Raw genomic sequence first — 22900 nt, 5'->3', positions numbered from 1 at the left:
CTTTACTCACTCAGAATTTGTTTTTCTGTGCTTTCATTTGCATTTAATTTCAACTTCGTACCATCTCTACCTCCAGTCCCCTTGAAATGAATGTCCTGGATAAGCAACAACCAAAAAAAAAAGGAAAAATGCATTATTCACAAGGAAGGTGATGTTTGCTTTCCGAAAACTTTAATTTGTCTATAAAATAAGCAAGATAAAAGGTTATGATTTCGTTTACACCAGTAAAGGTAAAGATATGAAAACACAAGGGCAACACTACACCAATATCAATACCTACAACATCAGTGTCAGAAAATCTATCCATAAAATTTGCATCATATTGCCCCCCCCCCCCCCCCCCCCCCCCCCCCCCCCCCCCCCCCCCCCCCCCCCCCGGTACCTGTAATGACACTGGAATCCAGCTGTAATGATTACTTAAAGCACAAGTTTGTAGTAATCTTATTTGAACTTTTTTAATGTCCAACTTTGGCATTGAAAACAGCTATTAAAATAAATACTACAAGCAGCAAAAATGAGGTTCAAACACAACTTTGGCATCAGGAACTTTAACAACAAAACTACACGAGGTACATATGCTAAACATGTAAAATACAACTTTGACATCACAAACAATGCTCTACACTAGATCAGTTATACTACAGAATAAATATTAATTTGTACATAAACCATGTATACTTAACTTTGAACTTATCTACAGAAAGAAAATGGGTTTGCAATTTGCACAAATCTCAAGACAAAAATAAATTAATAACAAATAAAGAAAGGAAAATGCAACTGCGTCTCCTATCTGCCACTGCCCCTAGAACCATTAATTAAAGCAGATTGGCTTTTGTGACCCATGACCATTGACCTCGTTACTCCAAAAATCTAATCATATTGTCTTCCTATACAGTGATCTTCCGATAACCTGGCAAATACCTCGAACTTCGGAACTCGACCTTGCATACATGGTCCAAAATCGAATCAGATCCATCTTCCTACTGTTTGAAGTTACAAAATGTAGTTCATATCTCCAGCGGTTCTTGGGGAAGCGGGACGGATGGACGGACAACACCAAAACATGATGCCTCCGGGACACCACCTTCAGTGGCGGAGGCATAAAAAACCTGAGACAAACCTGATACAAATAAGATGGCTATGTGGCAAGAACATAATTACTTCTTTACACATGTAAAATAAATGTTTGTGGTTGCGTATTAAGTTACATATAAAAATGAAAGATATGTTTTTCTTCACACACTAATATGAGAACACCAGTTTTACCTACATGTTCATGAAAGATCTACCATCTTGAGTGAACATCACATTTTCTTGGCGGTAGTTATTTTCTTTGCGGTTGTCATTTTCTCGGCGGTCGTTCTGATTGAACATCCGTGCCATGACCTCCATCATCTTCATTTCATGCTCGCGTTCTGCTTCGCGTCTCCTCTCCTCTCTCCTCTCTTGCGCTTCTTCCCGTCGCTCTTCCCATTCTCTATACTCTCTCCTGGCATTGTCCTGGTGATCTGTCAGTATTTTCAGGGTCTTCTCCATCTCTGCTGGCTCCTCAGCCTGTCGCTTCCTTCCCCTTACTTTTACCTGCATTGAAAGAAAAAAATGATACATTCTCTAGCTATTAATAAACCTCTCCTGATAAAAATTAATGCACTACAATAATACCTGTTGTACTACATGTAGTTAAATCGTATTTTTTTTTTTTTTTTTTTGGGGGGGGGGGGGGGCGGGCTGTTTCCGATAACCTTTCCGTTTGTTGGTGGTTGTCAGCAGCTGAAGCCTCATTTAAATAATCTGCAAAGCACAGTCCCCTTCCACTCCCCCCCCCCCCCCCCCCCCCCAAAAAAAAAAAAAAATTAGGCTCATTATTCCACAAATGAACACTAACAAATTATGGTAATTTTATTTTATTTAAAAACTGAACATGTCATGGATTACCCCAAAATTGAAATTTATGGGAAAATATTAATAGAAAACATGTCAAACAGAAGATAACCTACATTGGTCTTGGGAGTAGACGTTGATGGTTGGTCTTCTGCTTTTGGAGCAATCACAGTATTGTCTTCAGCACGCGCACCACCTTCCAGTTCCAAAACATCCTCGATGACACTGCCACTCGTGTCGTCATCACCATCACTTAAGTCTGCACCATCGGCATGAGCAGGAACGTCCGCACCTTCAGCTCTATCATCTGCTGTGTCAACCAGCACCTGAAAAGGGAGTATGTAATGTTTCATGACAAAATTTGTTTGCAATAACTGGGCATGCGGGCTTGATATGAAAGTGCATTATAAAAAAAAGCGCTCATCAGCCAAAAATACATGGGGCAAAGGGCATCTTGCCCCCAAACCTTTAAAATTAATATTTTAATAGCCCCTTGACTATAGATCAAGCCAAAAATTTATCATAGTCTATATAATAATATAGTCTGTCACATCGCATGTTGATCCAACTTAGATCTAACGTTTAAGATCTAAAGATCCAACAAAGCTACAGGGATCTACATTGTAATTTGTATATACTGGCAATCACGTCGAATAGGGGACTGGCAAAAATAACACGAGAAGGGATAGGGTTTAAGCGTTAGGCCGCCGACTAGGGTTAGGGTGTAGGGTGGAGTGTAGCCGTAGGGTATGTTTGCCGGCTGGTCCCCTATTCGACGTGATCGCCCGTTAGATCCATCATCTAGAATTTAAATGGCAATATTTATAATTTGTGAAATGAGCCAATTAAAGTAACTCCAAAACCAATAGGCAATATTAGGCCATGATTTCTAATGGTAGACATGGTATATGAATATGGTATAGAGTTCCTCCTCCTTCCCGTCGACCCTCCTTCTTCTTTTTGAAAGTTGAATATAAATCTTAATCTGGACTAGAAAAGTTAGATCTAGTAGGGCCTAGATCTAGATCTACAGTGCAGTTACGTAACTTGTATCTACCAAATTATCTTTTTACCTGGGGCTCTATGGCAGGTCGATTACCCATGATTGGATGCAGTAAGTCATAAAATGGGCACTGTTGTCTTGCAGCCCCACTTGTAGCATTATTTGATCTGGCATCTTTATAGTCCTTCTTCAGTTTTTTTAACTTGTCTCGGAGCTGATTTGGTGACCGGTTATACCCCGCGTCTGCCATCTTCCTTGCCATATCGTCGAAAACTTTCTTGTTCCTGACCGTGCCATCCAGCTGCTGCTGGACCTCCCCCTCTGCCCACAGACTCAGGAAAAACCTGATTTCAACATCTTCCCAATTGGTCCTTCTGATGGGTAAAGCCGTCATTCCGGTGTATTCAGGAGACAATCAATGGCATGCAACAATTGAACTATAGACCTAATCAATATCGGTCAACGAACTCTTTGCTTGTGGTAAAAAGACCAACAATATACAGTACGGTACGTAATAATTTTAGCTCGCTCGTGTTGTGTTATCCAGCCTTGCGCAAAGCGTTTTCCCTTTATTATTTTACCGATACAAATCAATTACCCATTTTTCATCCAATTCACTTGATAAATTTACCTACGTAAATATGACTGATAATGATAAATGCAATAAAAAATTATGAGCTACATGTTCTTTCACTATTTTTTTAAATCAATTTTATAATAAAGATTTTTTCATAATGACCTCTGCCTCGTAAAAGACTAAACGTCAATACAGAGAGCATGCATGCGTAACGTGAACTGCATGCATAGCGCGCGATAAATGCAAATTCACGACCACACGACCACGCTGTCTGTGATTGGCTGTTGCTTAGCCCCGCTTCTCCTTAGCCCGGTTCGGATTCACACTACGCAGCTTAGCACCACAATTGCCCGGCTAACCCCGCAATTGCCCGGCTAACCCTGCTATTTTGCAGGGCCAGATAGTCCCGTACTATTTGTGGGGTTAGCCCACTTTGGCAAAACGTAATGTGAACAGAAAGCCGGCTAAAATTACCCCGGGTAATTGGTGGGGCTAAGAGCCCCTTAGCCCCACCTATTTCCCGGGGTTAAGCAATATTTGGTAGATGTGAAAAGGGTATCAGTCCTGTATTTCTAAAATTCATTGTTGTTATGAGTAATACCTTGCAAGTCTAGCAACTCTATAGCCCCCAACATGAAGTAGGGCTACGACTTCGATTTGCGAGAGGGCTTGGGCCAGCAGGGTCAAAATAACACCATCAGCCTGCGCCTTGTCTCCCCCGTCACTCGCCCTCCTAAACACCGCTACCACATCAGCGGCCTTCTCCACCCCCAACTTCTCTACAGCACGTGATCGAGCTCTTTCAACTTTCTCGGCCCTTGTAATCTTCCGTCTTTTACGTCCTTTCCCTTTCAGTAAATCCCCGTATCCACCATCACCTTCCACCCATGGCATTTTCAAAGTTTGAAAGTTTGACAGTAACGCGTGCGTTAACTATGTCGATGATGCGATGTTTGTTTGTTGTTTTTTTTTCGAAAGAGTATACAGGTACGTACGTGCAATAACATCAAGTTCTAAAATAGGGACCGGACGCCGGAGCTAGCTAGCACTATAGTGTGCGATAGCCACCGTAGTGCGCTTGTGATCGTGAGCGAGCGCTATAGCGCGAGCAGTGCATGCATGCACACCATGCATAGTATACACCATAGAGAACCACGGAACTATGTACACGCACTCCATACATTGTACTTGAGTGGACGCGAGATGGTGCTACACAACGCGGTACCCCGGGGTACTACGGTACCCCGGGGTAACGCGTGGTGCATCATGTGCACAACCCTTTTCACTTTTGATATGAATAACAATGTTTCCGGGATGATACATGTTCAATGTTCAATAGGTTCAATGACCTTTGGTGTGACATTTTTTATTAAAGCCAAATCGAAACTAAGTATTGACCCATTGCGCGAAGGAGCAAGACGGTTCCTGTATTAAAGCCTAGGGGAATAACAGGATCCTGTAGTCAAAACGTTACAGGCAAACAACTTGTTAGAAAAATGCCAAAAATATCAATTTTCTAACCTTATTCGTCTGCTTGTCAAAGAAGTATTGATAGACCGTCTCCAAGACACCAGGCAACTCTCCGGGTCCTGCGTCCACGCTCTCATCAGAGATACTTGGCATGGAAGCAATGTTCTTGATGTAGCTGTCAAACTTGAGGCGCCCGTCCTCCACCAGGGCGGCACCAAGGGACCAGTACAGGGCCTCCAGGAAGTAACACTCCAGGACGTCCGACTCACCAAGTTCCTTGATCAGGAGGGCATCAAGCATCCTGCTCAGTTGGTTCACCTGTAGAAAGAACGATTCAAATGATCCAATGATTCATTTATTCAAATGACTTTATTTCTCATGCAAAACATAATACAATGAATAAGTATATTACAAAAAAATATACAATGGATTGACAAATATAATAAAAAGAGGAACTAACTAGAAACAGAGCTTGTTGAAGTGTTAGTTCCTAAGATAATGTTTTACAATATATCTTGAACAGATTTATACCACTGATAATGACCTTCTGCTTGACTCGAGAAATAGGATTTTACACTCAGGCAATATTGTCCAAGGGTAATGGATTGAGATGTATATTTGCTATCGTGTTAATCAATAATCTATCAATTTATGGTGATAGACACCGGGACAGACCAGCCAAGAAAAGTGTAAAGGCTGATTATGCTAGATGTCCAGGATCCCTCACAGAAGCAACCGGGGGGGGGGGGGGGGGGGGGGGGGGGGGTGTTCCACAAAGATCCCACGTCAAACTTAACTCTAAATTGGACTTAACATTTATGGAAAGCTGTAAGCATCATTGAAAATATTTTGTAAAAATTATTTTAAAAGGCATAAAATGTTGATTCTAATCAATTATGTTTTCTATTATCTTAGGAAATTTCATGTTCTTGATATGGAATTTATGAAAAGTCTAAAATACTTGAATTTTGCTTTTGAATGTATTTCATTATAAGGCTACAAATGGCTCTCCATAATTTTAAGTCTTACTTAGAGATAAGTTCAACTTAGGATCTTTGGGAAACACCCCCCAGATAGTCACAAGATAGGAAGATCTGGCTTGAGGTCATGAAGCAGAAGCCGTCACACATCTCCCAGATGGTGTGGAAGGCTTAGGTCAAGGTAGGTCAAGGTAGGTCAAGGTTAATCAATAAATTATCTAGGCTTGTTATATATCCAAAGCACTTTGGAAGCCTAAATGGATGTTATATGATGTGATATGCCCAATACCCAAAAAATACCATTACTGTTATCACTACTGCTTAGTACAGGTGGAGAGTGTTTCACAAAGACTAAGATGGACTTTAAGTTGGACTTAACTATGGCAAGCTGTTCATGCCACTGTTTGCTCTCACCATTCACTGGTATTGGTCTCTCAAGGGACGTACAAATCAGGGTCACAAATCTACAGAATCTACATTTTTTGAGAGTTCATTAAGGAAAAATATCATCTAAAGATCATAATTGAGAGACCAACCAGTGGCATGAATGGCCTGCCATAGTTAAGTCCAACTTAAAGTTGATCTTAGTCTATGTGAAACACTCCACCGGGAGATGCTTGACTTACCATATTGAGAGCAGTGAGAGGAACGATCATCTGCAGCTTATCGCCTTGCTTGCCATCGATGACACCTTCCATTATCATCTCCAGACAGCCGGGGACGTACTTGTCAAACAGCCTCGTCAGGTCTGTCTGCTCAGCCTTGTTGGTGCGACCACCGACCCAGCGCTGCCAGTACGGATGGTAGCCAAGGTTCTTGGGATCCACGTACACCATACCACAGCGGGAGACGGTGGCCGGTGAAGCATACTGGAGATCCGACACCTGAAGGAGGGGTATCAATATGGTAAATACAGTCAAACCTGCTTTAGTGACCACCTGTATAGAAAGACCATTTGTCTACAAAGACCCCATTTTTGGTTTCCCTTGAAAATGGTTTTTCATTGAAACATGTACTAAAGGAACCTGTACATAAAGACCACCTGCCTACAAAGACCACTTTTCTGGTCTCCCTTGGGTGGTTTTTAGACAGGTTTCACTGTAATATGATCGTTCTAATCCCTTGTTTACAAAAACTGGGTGGTTTCTCGATTAATCAATGAATAGATAATACCAACTGGTTCACTCGTAATTCAGTTCCAGTCTTCCAATGCCTCTGTTTCCTTCATTTGCATCACCACTCAAAAATATCAGTATTAATTCTTTTCCATCTTTCTTTAACTTATGAATCCTAACATTTCTTTTGCATAGCTCCTATGGCCATATCTCATAGCACGAGAAAGATCTGTCATTATGCGCATAATACGAAAGCATTACCCCAAATACCAGATCTGATACAACATCTGAAGTACCATGATCATCAGTATTTTGATCATCATACACTATCATTTGTTTCTAGGCCACCATACATGTTCCTAAGCATCTTGATTATCGAGCATAACAATCAATGTCTGCATTCAATCCTACATAGGAAGAGTGAATGTTAAAACTGTAAAAAGAAATAGATATGATATGAAAATGCTGGCTTTCAGCTTTAAGGGAGATGTGAGCTTGTCTAGCGGCACGACTTGGTCAGCTCTCTGTCTTGGCCTAAAAACTGACTCAACCGACCCCAGTTTGAAACTGAGTCACGTCTTTCGAATGGTGACGTTAAAGGTCGGTCCCCAGACGTAAATCATCATATCTGATTGATATGCGTCAGTTAAAACCCAATCACACACACACACAAGACTAACCTCAAAGAGCAGAGCGCAGTGCTTCTGAAGACGGATCCTCTCTCCATTAGCCAGGGTAAGAAGCCTGTTGTCGTCCATCACTGAGTTCATGTTCTCCACCCACAGGGCGTCGACGTCACCATCGAAGAGGATGTACTTGCGATCGGTCTTGTCCGTGGGTCTGTTGATCTCTCGGAAGATGTTGGAGAGGAGACCGTCGGTCCAGTCACGGGTGATGGGGTCCAGGATGCCATAGAGTTCGATGACGCTCATGGCCTTGGGGTTCATCACAAAGAGCTTGGTATGGATTCCTAGCCTAAAAGTGAAAGATAAAAAGTTATTGGTTATCTAGTCTTCAGCTTAAAAAAATACATTCCATTCTTGAGTTTACATTTCATACATACATGTACATCTTGGTATAGATTCCTAGTGCATACATGTTATATGGCCTATAGCTATTTGACCATATCAGGTACCCATTTACACCTTGGTGGAGAGTGGCAAATATAGATTAACGTCTTGCCAAAGGTCATCAGTGTCGCAGCAGGACTTAAACCCTGTATCTTGTGATCTGCAGTCGGGTGACTTATCCACAAGACCACAACACCTCATATTTATGATCCAACTGAATATGAGAAGCTACTTACTTGGTCTGAGACTGACATAGGGTGTTGATGACCACTGTCTTGCCTCCTCCTGTAGGTCCTACTACCATGGTGGTGTGACGGGTCAACATGGTCTCATACATCTGGACTACTTTATCAACCTAGGGGATGGATCCAATCAATAGGAAAGAACTTAAAGGTAATGCAAAGTTTTTGAAAATTTTGAAAATTGGATGGATAGTAATTTGGATTTCCCTGTGGATGTAATATAAACACTAGAAAATTAAGCCCCTTAAACACTTTTGCTTTCAAGAAATTGATTAATAAATAAATTTACCTGTACTCCCGGTAAATTTCAAACAGCGCCTAAGGCCATTCCATGGTAGTTGCGACCATGAAAATCTCAGAATATGCAGTTCTGATAATTTCCAAACAGGAATAGCAAATGTAATGACAAAATAGCAATGAAGAAACATTGTATTACACATTCTTTTTCATTCTCTTCTTATCTCATCACCTTTTTTGAAATCCTTGTTTCAGACTAAAAAAATAATCAATCTCTTTCAGTTTCCAAATTAATTGTAAACTTTTAACCATCCTTCTTTGATAGTTTAGTTTAATCCAGGGCTGCAATCATTTGAAGCTTCATGCTTACGCTGTATCCCTCCTATATCATGTTAATTGTAAAAACGAGTAATATTCTCCTATGTATTGTCTATGTATGTTCTATACAGTATGAGTATCATGTATTGTACTTTGAAACGTAAATTATATCACACTGATGGACATTATGTATGTTTAAAATATGATATAGAATAAATCAAATCAAATCAAATCAAATCAAATCAAATCAAATACCTGGTGTTCTAGGAGAACGTAGTTGTTCTCCTCCAGGGCCTGCTCGACGGCATCGTTGAAGTTGGGATACCTGACACGAGGACAGTCCAGACCAGGGAAGAGATCAGAGATGAGACCCAAGAAGAGAGGCACATCCTCAAAGACAAACTTGGGCAGGTTCATGTCACGGAGAGCTCTCATCAGCACAACATCCTGAGAGAGGAAGGAATGAAAGCAGGGTTAAAGGGAGTGTAGCTTGACAAATACTGGTTTACGCCATCTACGTTTTCTTTCGGACAACTGCACATAAACGAATGGACTTGATTAACAGTAGTCAGCGACTTAATCTCTGCATGGTCAGCGTTTGCCAAACAGACCAAAGTTTTCCTCATGCTTCGGTTTCGCATATGTTGCAGGCACGTGATTGCTGGGATCGCGTCGTCTGTAGTTGTATTATACCTGATTGGCCCCCGAGTCAGGCCAGGGGAAAGACACATAGTCTCGTCAGGCTAAACTCTCCCTTTAACACCCCACATACTTCATTTGACAATTACTTGAACTTGTTTTCTTCAATACAACTAGTAAACATGAATCAATGTAAGCAACGACACATCCCGTATTAGGCGGAGTTGGCCTTCACTACCTATTTCAGAAAAAAAATTCAGGAAAATTTTGGATACATATTGCAATATTACAAGGAGTCTACAGCATGCAGGGCTGCTAGAAGTATGCTTCATACACTATCCCAGTGTTTATAAATTTATGGAAACACTGCTGATAAGAGTTCAAAATGGCAATTGTATTTCTGATGAATGATCCAAGATTTAAACTCAGCATTTCCTTCAATTTGAAGGATTTATTTGGAGTATTGAATATTGTTAATTGTATCTTTAGTACAGACATACAGACACATTGTTTTAGAAAAATTATCAGTGTTACGATCACTGCATAAAAAGCTGTGCAGTAGCATCACTGACACATTCATTCAATAAATCGATAAATGGAAGACTGAACAATAATTTTTTAAAAGTCAGGTTTACCTCTGGCAATTCTGCAGAGCCTCTTTTGAGTTCACCAGCCATGACAAGCACAGATTTGAGAGCCCTCAAACCAAAGTCATAATGGTACTGCTTGGACAGCTGCTCCTTGGCTAGTTTGTAGAGCACAGTCATCTTCTTTGCCAGCACCTGTGAGATGAAAGGACAAGAAAAAGAATTGTCTAAACTGCCGAGAACACTTTTAACTATGCCTCAAAATGTTCATACTTCAACAGATGTGTAAATATTGACGGTTTATCGGAGGAGCTTGTACTTTTCACAGAAGAATAAAGGCAAATACATGTGGTGTATCAACACCACCATCATTATCATCATCATCATATTATCATCATCATCACCATCATTTTCATCATCGTCATCATCGTCATCATCTTCATCATCATCATCACCATCATCTTCATCATCATCATCATCATCATCATCATCATCATCATCATCATCATCATCATCATCATCATCATCATCATCATCATCATCTTCATCATCATCATCATCATCATCATCACCATCATCACATGGCATATATAAATGATTTGCCTACAGGCTACTGGTCAGGGACCTGTTTCACAAAGCCTTTTTTCAATGACAAATGACAAAAATCAGTGACAAATCTGCTGATATTACCAATCAGAAACAAGGATTTCACTAGCTTATAACAAAAAGTGTCATTTTTTACTGATGACAAGCTTTGTGAAATGGGGCCCATAACTAAAATCATGCAAGACTACAAGCATTTACCCTGTAACAAGAAAAGAATTTTGGATTATTTCAAATGTGTAACAAAATTACGTAGACTCAACTAAAATCTTCCATATCTACTATATCTGCGTCAATCTGTGATTCTTTATCACTAAGTGGGTAATTAATTAAGTTGTTGATGCCTTATAATCCTCCCAGACGATTAAGATCATCTGATTCCCAATTGCTTTTGTTGTTCCGAAAACTAAGAAATCATGGGGGGATCGGTCATTTACACCCGCTGGACCTCACCTATGGAATCAATTGCCACAACATATTTGTTATATTTCAAGTGTAGATTGCTTTAAACATGCCCTCAAAACTCATTTGTTCAAAGTGGCTTTCCAGTAGATTTAGATTTACTTTCACAATGCTGTTGTTCATTTTTGTGTACTTTTAACTTTTCTTCTCCATGCGCCTCGAACACATTAGTCATGTGGAGTTGGCGCATTACAAATACTCTATATTATTATTATAACAGACAATCTCTTCCATGCTTTATATTTTTCCTCTTTTTCCCTTTATGTTTCAGGAAACAGGTCTTGACGTATTAAAGAGAATGGTGAGCTTACCTTTGCGAAGAGAAAACCTTCAGAGAACAACATGATCTCACAGATCTGCTGTAGATCAGGCACGATGACCACTACCGGTCTGAAGAGGGCCTTGACACTCTCAGGAAGCTCGGTACGACCGGCGTACCCAGGGTTCATGGTGATGAAGATACCCATACGGTTGTCCATTGCAATCTCCATGCCCTCAAACTGTACAAATAAAACAGTTGTGTCTTGTAATTTGGTTATCTTTACATGAGGGGGTGGGGTGGGGGGGGGGGGGGGGAGATAAGCCACAATGCTGTAATCTAATGTCTATTTTTATCGTACCACTGACAATAATTTACCGGATTAACTTTGGTTTAAAACATTTACCATTTTTATTTATACTCTGTATTTTATCAAACCAAACTACCTGGTCCCCATTACTGGATCAAATTGTTATCTCACATGTTATTTTGCTTTCTAAAACTTTATTCTTAATGATTGGAAAAAGAATATATCAGTTTTGCGGTTGTCAATGTTTTTGATACCATATCACAGAAGAATATAAATCATGATTCTTAACTTAAAGCCCCACTATACTAATTGCAGCTACTTGCTCCCCCATTATCCTCTTTTTCTTATGGTAATTGAGAGCTGAGTTGATGTGATAGCTACCTGTCAGTGACCTTGCTGGTCGGTCTAATCCATCCTGGCCAAACTAGTACAGACAGGCTTTAAGAGACTATTTTAAATACCCCCCCCCCCTCTCTCTGTGTCTCTGTCTCTCTCACTAAAATCTCCCTCAAATCTCCATGGCCTTTATTTGATCTACAGCACTGGTTTGATTAATATCTCAACTGAATATTCCTTACCTGGAATCTCTTGAGGTTATGGATGAGAGCATTCCTAATGGTCTGAATCTGAGATGAGATGACAGACAGTACGGAGACGTCGATTCGGTTGAACTCGTCAAAGCAACCCCAAGCACCACACTGAGCCAGACCCGAGAAAATCTTGCCAACAGCCTGCAAAGAAATAAAATGTATTTTCAGTTAATCTGGCATTCATATAGCAGTATCTAATTGCTGATCTAAGATTCAATTCCTACAGGAAAACAAATAGGATAGAAAATGAGAATAAATAAGCAAGGATATAATTATCTTTATCAAAATATTAACACATGATAAAATTACTTGTACACAGCACACAGAAGCTATGCGCACATCTAATAGTTTTATGAATTAATGAATTCAGTATATACTCTGGAGACATTATTGTTTTATGGACAATTTCTATCTCCGGGCCTAAAACAAAGCCAAGATCAAACCTTGTCATAGAAAATGTCAGATAATCAGCAAAACACACTTTCAACAAAATACAGATTTGTGAAGTTTTCAAAGACAACACTAAACTAAAGTTTTCACATGTGATGATATCCAAAGAGAACTAGACTTACATTCAGGAAAGAGACTTAAGGGAGGCTTTTAATGTAAGGTCCTCTATCTGTTCCATTTTATTCACATTAAACAAGACCTTTAGAATGTGACTAATATTAAACCGTTCTTCAGTTCTATGGGTCAGCTTTAAAAATCTATGACTTTGATTACAGCTTGCTTCAGTTGGGGCTGGACACAAGAATATTCTTCATGTTTAAAATGCTAAATATGCCTGTCTTCATCAGCTCAAGTTTGCAAAATAACCCACTATTTTCAGACCTGGGATATAATCTTGAAGCTCGAAATTGCGTCTTCACCAGACCGTTACGCTCATCACAAACTAGCTCGGACTGGCACAAATTAGCTTACTATTTCCCAAATAGCAGGATATTTTGGAAACAAGACCAAGATGTCTTGGGAAATTTTCTCGACCAAATATCCTGCTAATTGCAACTGCGGGCTGATGAAAACGCAAGTTAGCTGGATCAGTTGCGATCAGGATAGTTATATGGCAAACTCGAGATGATGAAGACAGGCCTAATGTGATGACTGACCTTGTAATCCATGCCTTCACCACAGTTGGTAACCACACAGAGTAGACCTAGAGCCTTGGCCAGATCCTTGGTGGTCTCGGTCTTGCCTGTACCAGCTGGGCCGGCTGGAGCACCTCCCAGCTGCATGGACAATGCCTGTCAACAAGAAAACACATCAACATATATTAAAGGCATCGTTTAACAATGTTAAATCTGAGATCCATGGCTCTACGTGTTATCAGTGTCTGTGATATGGTATAATATTGAAGCCCTAAAAAAAATGTGCTTCAAAATGATCATAAAGTGCCTCAAAAAAGGAAAAAATCTGTGAGTGACCTGTTTTACCATAATCATTTTCCCCTATAGACTGTAGTGTTATAAAAACCGTTAGGAAAATGAAAAATTGAATTTTGATTTCCAATCATAAATATCTTGATAATCAGGCAAACGATCGGCTTGAAAAAGTCATGGGATACCTGACTGACCTAAAGGTTTATAATTATGATTGCAGCATGAGCTAAATCCAGAATTTTGTAGCAGAATCTGAGGCAATGTTACCGAGTCACTTTAAGATGAAACAAATTTACATATAAATAAATACAAACTAAAGTTTACTTTGACAAGCAACGCTTTCAGAAAATACACATGAGCCATGCATGTTCATGTATTCAAACTTAATTTCTAACCCTTCCTAAAAAGCTAAAATTTCAAAGAAATATGGAAAAGAGATCCGTTCTACCTTTGGTAACACAGAACAAACAGCTCTGAACATTTTAGCATTTATTTATTCAATTTTGTGTGCATTACTGATGTTGAGGTTTTTAATCCAATTTCAAACTACTCTGAAATGTCTCAATGAACTTATTGGCCCAAATTTTACAAAGGAGGTTTTAATTTAACCCATCATTTACATGTACATAACCCATGGTCTAAAATTAGCGCAAAATAAGCGTACCTTGCCTTGCGTAGGTCTAATATTGGACATCTGACTGTTTCGCACTTATTTTGCGCTAATTTTACACCATGGGTTAAATTCAAACCTCTTTCGTGAATTCAGGTCATTATGTCTACATTTTATTGGCCGATGAAATCAATGTTTGAAATCATAGCTTTGCCCTACAGTGATTTCATAGGAAGGACTGTTTATTTCATATAAAAAAGAGATGGTTAGTGAAAGAAGGTCAAGGTCAAAAGCACTCAAGAGGGCAGACCAGAAGCAATTTTGAAGATTTAAAGCGGGACTGCATCACTTGCAGCTACTAGCGCCCTCTACACAGCTAACAATGCCTAAGCGGTACCCATTGATCCCCCATGTTCCCCTTTTTCTTATGTTAATTGAGAGCTACTTTGATGAGATAACCACCTTCCAGTGACCACGCAGGGAGGTCTAATCCCTCCCGGCCAAACTAGTGGAGATAGGCTTTAATTATTAAAATGGAGTATTATTGCGCAAAGTGTCATATAATCTGAAACACCATTTGTTTTCAACTACCTGTTAACTAGAGGATCACTTAATTAGGACCCTGGTATGCATGGCAGATTTTTTACAGACTGGTACAGAATTATGCAAGTTTAGAGCACCTACCTGTGTGAGGGTGAGATAGATTCTGTCTGTGAGAGGAGTGATAACCAGTCTACCGTTCAGTCCCATATACTCGTAACCATAGCCGAAGGTTCCTGTACACTGACGTACATTGAGCTCATCTGAATCACGGTCCCAGTAGAACCGTAGCTGACTCTCCCATTCAAACTCCTTGGCATCTAGGATACTAGAAAAGAAACAGAAGAATTTCATGTCAATTGATCTCTTCCATCAATTCCATGAGCCTTATAATCGGTAATACAGTGAAGCCTGTATATAAAGACCGCTCAAGGGAGACAAGAAAAAAGTTCTTTATGTAAAGGTTTCCCTCAGTACATGTTTCAACGAGACACCATTTTCAAGGGAAATAGAATGTGTGTTCTTTATAGACAGGTAGTTGCTAAAGCAGGTTTGACTGTACCAATGAGTCTGATGTCAGACATGAACAATACTAAATATGTTTAATTCTCATTGCACACATCGCTTAATTTAAACGACAGATATTTCATTGTTTCAACAATTAAACTTTGATCCAACTATTATGTAAGCAACTTCTACAAATTATCATAAAATGAGTCTTTCCTTCATCATAGGGTGACCTTTGACCTGAATCACTCCCCACTATATCATCAATTTATTACCTGTCTCTCACGAATCCATCAATGATATCTCTGGCATGTACATCAATGATGAGAACAGAGTTGAACTTCAACCTTTCATTCTTTGTCAGAGGTGATCGAACCTGGTGGAATACAAAGACAGGCATACATATAACAATTGCATTTCATTTGGAGTTGCATCTCTTTAAAGGTATAGACCAGTTTTGAAAACGCCCCCATCTCAAAAAATAAAATGGAAAGTTTTATTACCAAACATGTGAAAGAATATGTTTTGACTAATACGTGATGATACTAATTTTGCCGGGAAACCGCCTACTGATCAATATATTTGGTAAATTATCATATCAATCTGGTCTGGATAGATATCCCATAGTCCCATATAAATCTTTCTGTGTACAGAGCTTGTAACTTTACCAAGACTGGGCCAAATTTCTTATCATTTTGATGATTCCAGAACATTGCAGTATATACCAAATACTTATATGATAGATAATCTACCTTTTCTGATCGATTCTACAACGTTTCTTTCACAATGCAAACGCATGACCAGAACTGGTCATGACCTTTAAACATCACAGGTACTTGTACCTTATCCGATTAAATACTTAGCTCTTGATAAATTCTAACTTTTGCTGGAGTCTATGGAAAATATGTGTTACATAAAAGATCTAATTGCATCAAACAGATTAAATATCCCTTGTGAAAATAGTACTAATAGTGGGTTCTTGTATAGCGCTCAGGTCTGTTGAACTGGACACTCCTGGCACTCCACAATTAATCAATATCAAATCATGATAGAAACAAAATCAATTGTCAATCAATTGCAAAACATTTATCATTAAATCATGAACATTTGGGGAATTTTTGTTTGTTTGTTTTGTTTTCATGTTCAATGACAGATATGGACCTCCGAACCTATTTTTGCAATTTTTTTATTATAGAGAAATGTAAAAAAAGTTTTTTAATGTAATATATTTCCATGAGAAGAAAATGAACAGATCAGGTTCTCGATCTGTCCTGGATCTGACTGAACCGGGATATCAAGAAATGTTTTGGATTTGACGAATTACCTGGACTACAAGGTCATCGATCTGTTTGTGCATCTTCTTGGCATAAGTCTTCATGGCGACCTTGTCACCTTGCCTGACCTTCTGGAAGACGTCCTCCACCTCCCACGTCCACCAGATCTGATTGGTTGCCAGGACAACCATACCTTGGTAGATGAACATCCACTCAACCCTGTAGAAATAAAGATGGGATTGCCGGTACATTACATTACTGCCGGTACATTACATTATTGATAACTCAACAATAAAGGAGCAGAGAAAAAAGGAAAATCACGTTTTGACAAAATCAGCAGTAGAGATTAAAGAAAAGCCCAGGGCCGTATTCAATTTAGTATGGGAATTAAGAGTATTTATACTTAGCAGTTTGCTTGGCTATAAAGTAATATGTCTTAACTTGCATTCAGATCACACCTGATTACTTTACTTCACCAAGCCAACTTAAAAGCAAAATACTAACCGATAGGTATTGCAATGTCACACGGTCAATCCAAATTAATTAATTAAGTAGAAAATGTCTCTTAAAGACACATTTCTTGGTTTGTTAAATTAGTACAATGTTATGACAAAGCAGTTATTCTTTCTCTTCTCTTTCCTCATGTCTGCTATTATCCTTTCTTTTCTTTTGTCTGAGCGCACAGGGACTTAAATTTATGTTTGTGATATGCGCTATATAAGAATGGTTTATTATTATTATTATTAATTCACAACAATTAACGCATCGCATTAAATACGTGAATATAACGCAGAGCAGCTCAACATCTACATATGAAACCATATGCCTGCCAGTGCATGCTCACCTAGATTTGGTTTCACAGTAGGTAAAGATGGCTTCTTTGGTGATGAGTCGATTGGTCCTTCTCATCTCCTCCAGGACGCAGGTCATCCAATCCTCTACCCTGCCCTCAGCGGTCACCACCTGTCGGTAGTTCATCATCTCTCCCTCCGCAGACACCATCGCCAGGGCGGTCGTCTCCTTGTTGTTGCCCTCTTGGAATTTCAGCGACGCGATGTTGTCGAACATCTGATGGCAAAAAACAAGAAAGAATTGATTCAGTGCCTGTCAATTTGTGCCCCCCAAAAACCTTGGGAAGACAGTATGTAATACCTGAAGGGGGGCTTGAACATTAGGAAAACATCTCATTTGAGCTCAGCTCACCAGTTCACCACTTTTCCTGGTGCTACCATGGTCTGAAAGGGAGACAGATGGAGCACTGACAACTGATAAAGGAATTACCAGTAGGGTCCATGGGGCTGCATGGCCAAGTGCTGGCAAAGTTTGTGCAGATTAGGGACTCTCTTGCTCTGTGGTGAGCTTACCACCAAATGCACCCCACTTTCGGGTACGAACTGAGGTGAGGTTTAAGAACACTGTTCTCTTAATGATCAGCCACAACATCCGTATTAAAAAACATTACCTTGATTTTTTTCAGATTTCTAAATGTTGCCCCCCCCCCCTCTTTAGAAAGTAATGGATCTACATTTGATTAGCTTTGTCCGATTCTTACCTTGATCATATGTTCCTGGACACAGGTAGCCTCGCTGCTTCCCAGGATGGAGAGCAGCTCATCGTCAGAGATGAAGAAGAAGCGCGGGAAGGCGTTTCTCTTGGAGTCCAGGTAGTCGTTGAGACTCTTCTGGCACTTCTCCAGACCGGTGCTGATCATCTCTAGATCTTGCAGACGGTTCGGGGCGTGGCAGGCATCCTTGATCTTGGGGTTTGCAACTGTATCATGCATGATCTTCTTGAAAGTTTTGTCGATGGCATCAAACTTCTTGGCCTCCTCTGGAAGCTGTGATCTGATGTCACCACCGATGAAGATACTCTCAAGGTACATCCACTTCCGCTGCACCACCAACCAAACCTAGAGGTGACACAGAACAAAAACAATCAGTGAAAAGTTAATCTCAATACTACTTGAACCAATACAGCTAAAAGTTTTCAATAAAAACTCCACTATGGTTACTAGTATCAACTCTTACAATTTGTTTTTCCTTTCTTCAATACATGTGTCATAGTCTAGTGGTTTAAGCAAAGGTCGCAGTTCTATCCCTAGGCGTCACTAATGCCCTTTGGCAAGGCATCAATCTACATTTTCCACTCAATACCCAAGAGATAAATGGGGACCCGGTAGGATGACAAAAGCATTTGAGTTAGTAATTGCCTATGCCCTCACGATGACCATATGGTGTTTGGACCCTTCTGCCTTGCGTAAGACTTTCTGCCTAACCTCACTACGGAGATACTGTTAATTTTAATAAGCAAGTTTGTAGATACAATATGCGCATGGGGTGATGAAGGTCATCTGTACCAAAATTGTAAAACCTACCAAGACAAATACTTGATAAGTGCTCATGAAAGTTATCATTCAATTACGCATCAATGCTACATAGATGAGGTAGAGGTGTTGTGGACGAGTGGATAAGTCACCGGACTGTGGATCACAAGGTCCGTGGTTCAAGTCCCGCCGCAACACTAATGTCCTTTGGCAAGACATTGATCTACATTTGCCACTCTCCACCCAGGTGTTAAATGGGTACCCGGTAGGATGCGAAAGCTAATGTGGATAGATTAGCAAGTGTGCGCATGTAAAAATGACGCCTGGCTGGAATGCTCCCCAGGGAGTGGAGAATGTGCAATTGTGTGCGGGTAAGCCTGAGTCCAATGACCGGGGTAATAATATACTTATCTGTAAAGCGCTTTGTGAGGGCCTCCGGTCCTGAAAAGCGCTATATAAGAACGAGCTATTATTATTATTATTATTATTATGAAATACATGTGGAGGTGTTCTTTTCAAGAGGGCAAACAAAAAGTATTCATGAAGCACATCCATGACATTGGCAGTGATTATTCTAAAATGTGCCAAGTGGGACTTCTCCATGTGTAGAAGATCTGTAGATATGGGGTCATTTGTAGGACTAATATGAGGTAACTAGGAACTGGGGGTGTTTTACAAAGATCCTAAGTCGAACTTAACTCTAAGTTGGACTTAAAAATTATGGAGAGCCATTTGTAGCCTTCAAATAAAATATATTCAATAGTGAAAATATATTAGACTTTTTATAAATTCCACATCAAGAACATGAAATCTCCTTGATAATGTAAAATAGGACTAATTTGAATCAACATCTTATGCCTTTTAAAATAACTTTTACAAAATACTTTTAAAGATGCTAACGGCTTTCCATAATTGTTAAGTCCAACTTAGAGATAAGTTCAACTTAGGATCTTTGTGAAACACCCCCCTGGTCTGTTCAACAAGGATAGCTTACCTCTAGGACCTCCCCGATCAGGGACAGACTCTTCTCCCAGCTCTGGACCTGGTTTAGGAAAGGACCGATGAAGCGTGAAGCGGACATGCTCTGAAGATTCATGGAGTTGTCGTCCAGTATCTGCATGACCTCATCCACCGCTCCTACGATGTGACCTCGCTCCTGGGTGCCCTTCATGTACTTGATGACGTTGAACTTCATGCCTTCCCATACCTCAGTCACTTCCTTGATACCCTGTATCATCAAAGCAAGATGATGATAATAATCATAATTAGATTCTTATATAGCACATTATATTAAAAAAAATCTACTGATCAAATAACTTTACTTTCTGGAGGTACAGAGAAAGGTACATGTACTTATTTGTATTTTTCTGCTCAAACAAGAATACTGGTAACAACGTCAATTCATTAAAGTTACAACTGCAGTACATCGTACTTCTCTACAGCAACTATATATGTACATTGTAGTTGATTGTTCTTTATAAAAACAATGGTGTACTTGCCTTTTCAATGCTCAACTCTTTAGAAGCACTGGTAACAATGTCCGCAATCACTTCCTTGAAGTTATGAAGCTCCATGGCAAAGAGGTTGTCCAGTGTGAAGGTATCGGGGTTCATGTCAAAGGACTGCCCAGTCTTGACCATCAACTCCTTCCAATGACTGAGAGGGAAAACAAGACAGTAAAAGATTAAATAATAATAATGATAATATTAATAATTTTGCATTACAAGATTAAAAAACATTGTCAAAGATATTTCAATGCAAAATTTCTGTTATATCACTATGTTTATTATTGTCTGTCATTGTTTATATTATGTGGAAAGAAATCAAAATAAATTCGCTCTGTATAGAGCGACTATTACTACTACTACTACAGGGCAAGTGTATTGGTGATTTGCTGTCCCATACGTCGCAAAATATTGTAGAGTTTGAAACATATCTTGACATCAAATTTCATATATTTGGTTGGTATGGCTATTAACTTAATCCAATCATCAGATATATACTAAAATCTTAACCGTGGTTTTTGATGCGAAGGACAATAGCTTGGGAATGGAATTTGCAAATTCCATACCCAGGAGAGAAATAAGAACATGGTAATGTTCTAAAGTCATTGTGAATGAAAATGTTTGGTGGGAATATTCTTCAAAGAGTAGAGCTAGAGTACATGTATGCCTGTATGAACCCAATCACCATAATATCTCTGAAATACAGTGTACCTATTAGAGTAGTTTACTACAATGTAACCCAGCAGATTCTTTGATACAATACAGCCTGGAGCAAATGTCGGATTACTTAATCTGTGCTTGACTCACCGCTCTCTGAGAGCCTCGTTCTTGAGGTCCACAAAGAGTGGGATAGAATCCCTGAACTCTTTCATGCGCCCTTCCACCATCTGAGCGGTGCGGGAGCCCTTGATGTCCCGGGGGAGCTTCTTGAGGGTCTTGATGAAGCCCTCGATACCATCCACCAGGTGGTTCACGTTTAGGTTTGCCCAAAGAGTCTGAGCCCACTCTTCACGAGCAGCCTAAAACAAAATAACAAATATCATTGTTATATTCAGAGATGCCAAGGCGATATCGTATTTCACTCTTATTATCGTACTGGTTGGTATCTCTGTATATTGATTCTTTTCTTCAAACACCTTTTACTGTGATCCCAGTTTTTTTCTATGTACACGTACATGCATTAATTCAATAGACAACTGCGCCTCCTATAGATTAAAACTCATTCTTTTGGAACTTGCATGGTTTTTAAGTTTGTTTTAATATAGGATATTATATAGTCATACAGATTTATTACAAAAATCTCTGTTCCTGTATACGCTCAAAAGAATTGCATATACTCTCGAACATTTATTGACATCTCATCATTATTATTTTAATCTTCTATGAATAAGTGATGTCATCATTGTCATATTAATTTTGTATTCTGATGCTGTTATTACGATGGAATTAATGTCAGTCAATAACCTTGTAAAACTGACAATATCACAAATAAGCTGCATGTCAATTCTTTCTAATAAATAAACCATATCAATTCAATTCAATTCAACCCTCCTCAGTCGAAAAACTAAACGAGAAGATAAGGAAGTCTGTATTATTTGAGGAATAAAAATTTCAATCACGAAAGTCAAGTGATGCTTTCCAAAACTGTAAAACATTTAGAGGCCGTCTGTATTAGTTCGGCCAGAGAGGATTAGACCACCCAGCGAGGTCACTGACAAGTGGCTTTCTCGTCAAGTCAGCTCTTAATTAACATAAGAAAAAGAGGATCATGGGGGACCAACGGGCACCGATTGGGGAAGTTTTCTATATAGAGGGAGCAAGTAGCTACAAATAGTACAGTGGGGATTTCAAGAAATTGTTGAAAGAGAGTAAAATTCTTGAAATTGTTTACTTACCTTTTGAGATTTGTAGATTTCATATGTCTTATCCAGACCGTTCATTTCCTTCTGGACCTGGACCAGTTCAGGATACATTGTGATAGGCAGATCAAACAGTTTCTCAGCGTTGGCTAACTCTTGTCTGTCTCTCTCGTAGTTGGCCATTTCCTTCTTGAACTGCTCCAGCAGTTCCACACCTAAATTTAAGCAAGAGGAGGGGAAAGAAATTTGTCATGCATGCTCTGTTTGACGTTGATACAATTGAAAAAACCATATACATGTAATATAACCAAAAGGAGTGGCTGATATTTTGCCGGAATTCCTCATCTGAAAGCATAACACATGGTCTGATATCAGTTGCAAATACACTGAATATAATTTCCATCAAGCTTTTCTTCATATTCTGTTGGTTCAAACAGCACATCTACAGCACAATAAATAATTCAGATTAGCTCCATTTACGTTCCTCCCAAAATGAAATTCCCTTCCTCCAAGAACTTGAGATTTTCTTTGACATCTGACTGAACCCTTCGGCATTCAGGAAT

At 39.5% G+C, this 22900-nt stretch overlaps 2 protein-coding genes across 2 annotated transcripts in view; both read right to left on the bottom strand.

Moving 5' to 3' along the window:
• Positions 1–22900, bottom strand: part of LOC585218 (dynein heavy chain 10, axonemal) — an 85925-nt gene that overhangs the window by 42439 nt on the left and 20586 nt on the right. The window contains exons 22-39 of the mRNA XM_030975036.1: positions 22374–22552; positions 21286–21497; positions 20473–20629; positions 19968–20201; positions 18203–18559; positions 17495–17718; positions 16701–16869; positions 15652–15752; positions 15014–15197; positions 13450–13584; positions 12332–12484; positions 11496–11684; positions 10168–10314; positions 9149–9340; positions 8333–8451; positions 7707–8001; positions 6538–6795; positions 4983–5249 (exon numbers count right to left, since the gene is read on the bottom strand). Coding sequence (XP_030830896.1) covers positions 4983–5249; positions 6538–6795; positions 7707–8001; positions 8333–8451; positions 9149–9340; positions 10168–10314; positions 11496–11684; positions 12332–12484; positions 13450–13584; positions 15014–15197; positions 15652–15752; positions 16701–16869; positions 17495–17718; positions 18203–18559; positions 19968–20201; positions 20473–20629; positions 21286–21497; positions 22374–22552 — 3572 coding nt within the window. The remainder of the gene's footprint in view (positions 1–4982; positions 5250–6537; positions 6796–7706; positions 8002–8332; positions 8452–9148; positions 9341–10167; positions 10315–11495; positions 11685–12331; positions 12485–13449; positions 13585–15013; positions 15198–15651; positions 15753–16700; positions 16870–17494; positions 17719–18202; positions 18560–19967; positions 20202–20472; positions 20630–21285; positions 21498–22373; positions 22553–22900) is intronic.
• On the bottom strand, positions 369–3280 carry LOC105438968. The gene is made up of 3 exons (XM_030975040.1): positions 2955–3280; positions 1998–2207; positions 369–1581 (listed from the first exon to the last, which is right to left on the bottom strand). The coding sequence occupies exons 1-3, from the start codon at positions 3276–3278 to the stop codon at positions 1267–1269; spliced, it is 849 nt and encodes a 282-aa protein (XP_030830900.1). The 5' UTR covers positions 3279–3280; the 3' UTR covers positions 369–1266.

The sequence above is a fragment of the Strongylocentrotus purpuratus genome, unplaced genomic scaffold, assembly GCF_000002235.5.
Source record: "Strongylocentrotus purpuratus isolate Spur 01 unplaced genomic scaffold, Spur_5.0 spur5_contig_867, whole genome shotgun sequence".
Classification (NCBI taxonomy): Eukaryota; Metazoa; Echinodermata; class Echinoidea; order Camarodonta; family Strongylocentrotidae; genus Strongylocentrotus; species Strongylocentrotus purpuratus.
The sequence above is the reverse complement of the archived record's forward strand: the minus strand, read 5'-3'. Positions and strand labels throughout refer to the sequence as shown.

Excerpts from the sequence above, each read along its gene's own strand:
- LOC105438968 (XM_030975040.1), bottom strand. The coding sequence starts at position 3,278 with ATGACGGCTTTACCCATCAGAAGGACCAATTGGGAAGATGTTGAAATC. Across the intron at positions 2,208-2,954 it reads GACCTGCCATAGAGCCCCAG|GTGCTGGTTGACACAGCAGA; the intron begins GTAAAAAGATAA and ends CTCCCTTTTCAG. Across the intron at positions 1,582-1,997 it reads CGTCTACTCCCAAGACCAAT|GTAAAAGTAAGGGGAAGGAA; the intron begins GTAGGTTATCTT and ends CTTTCAATGCAG.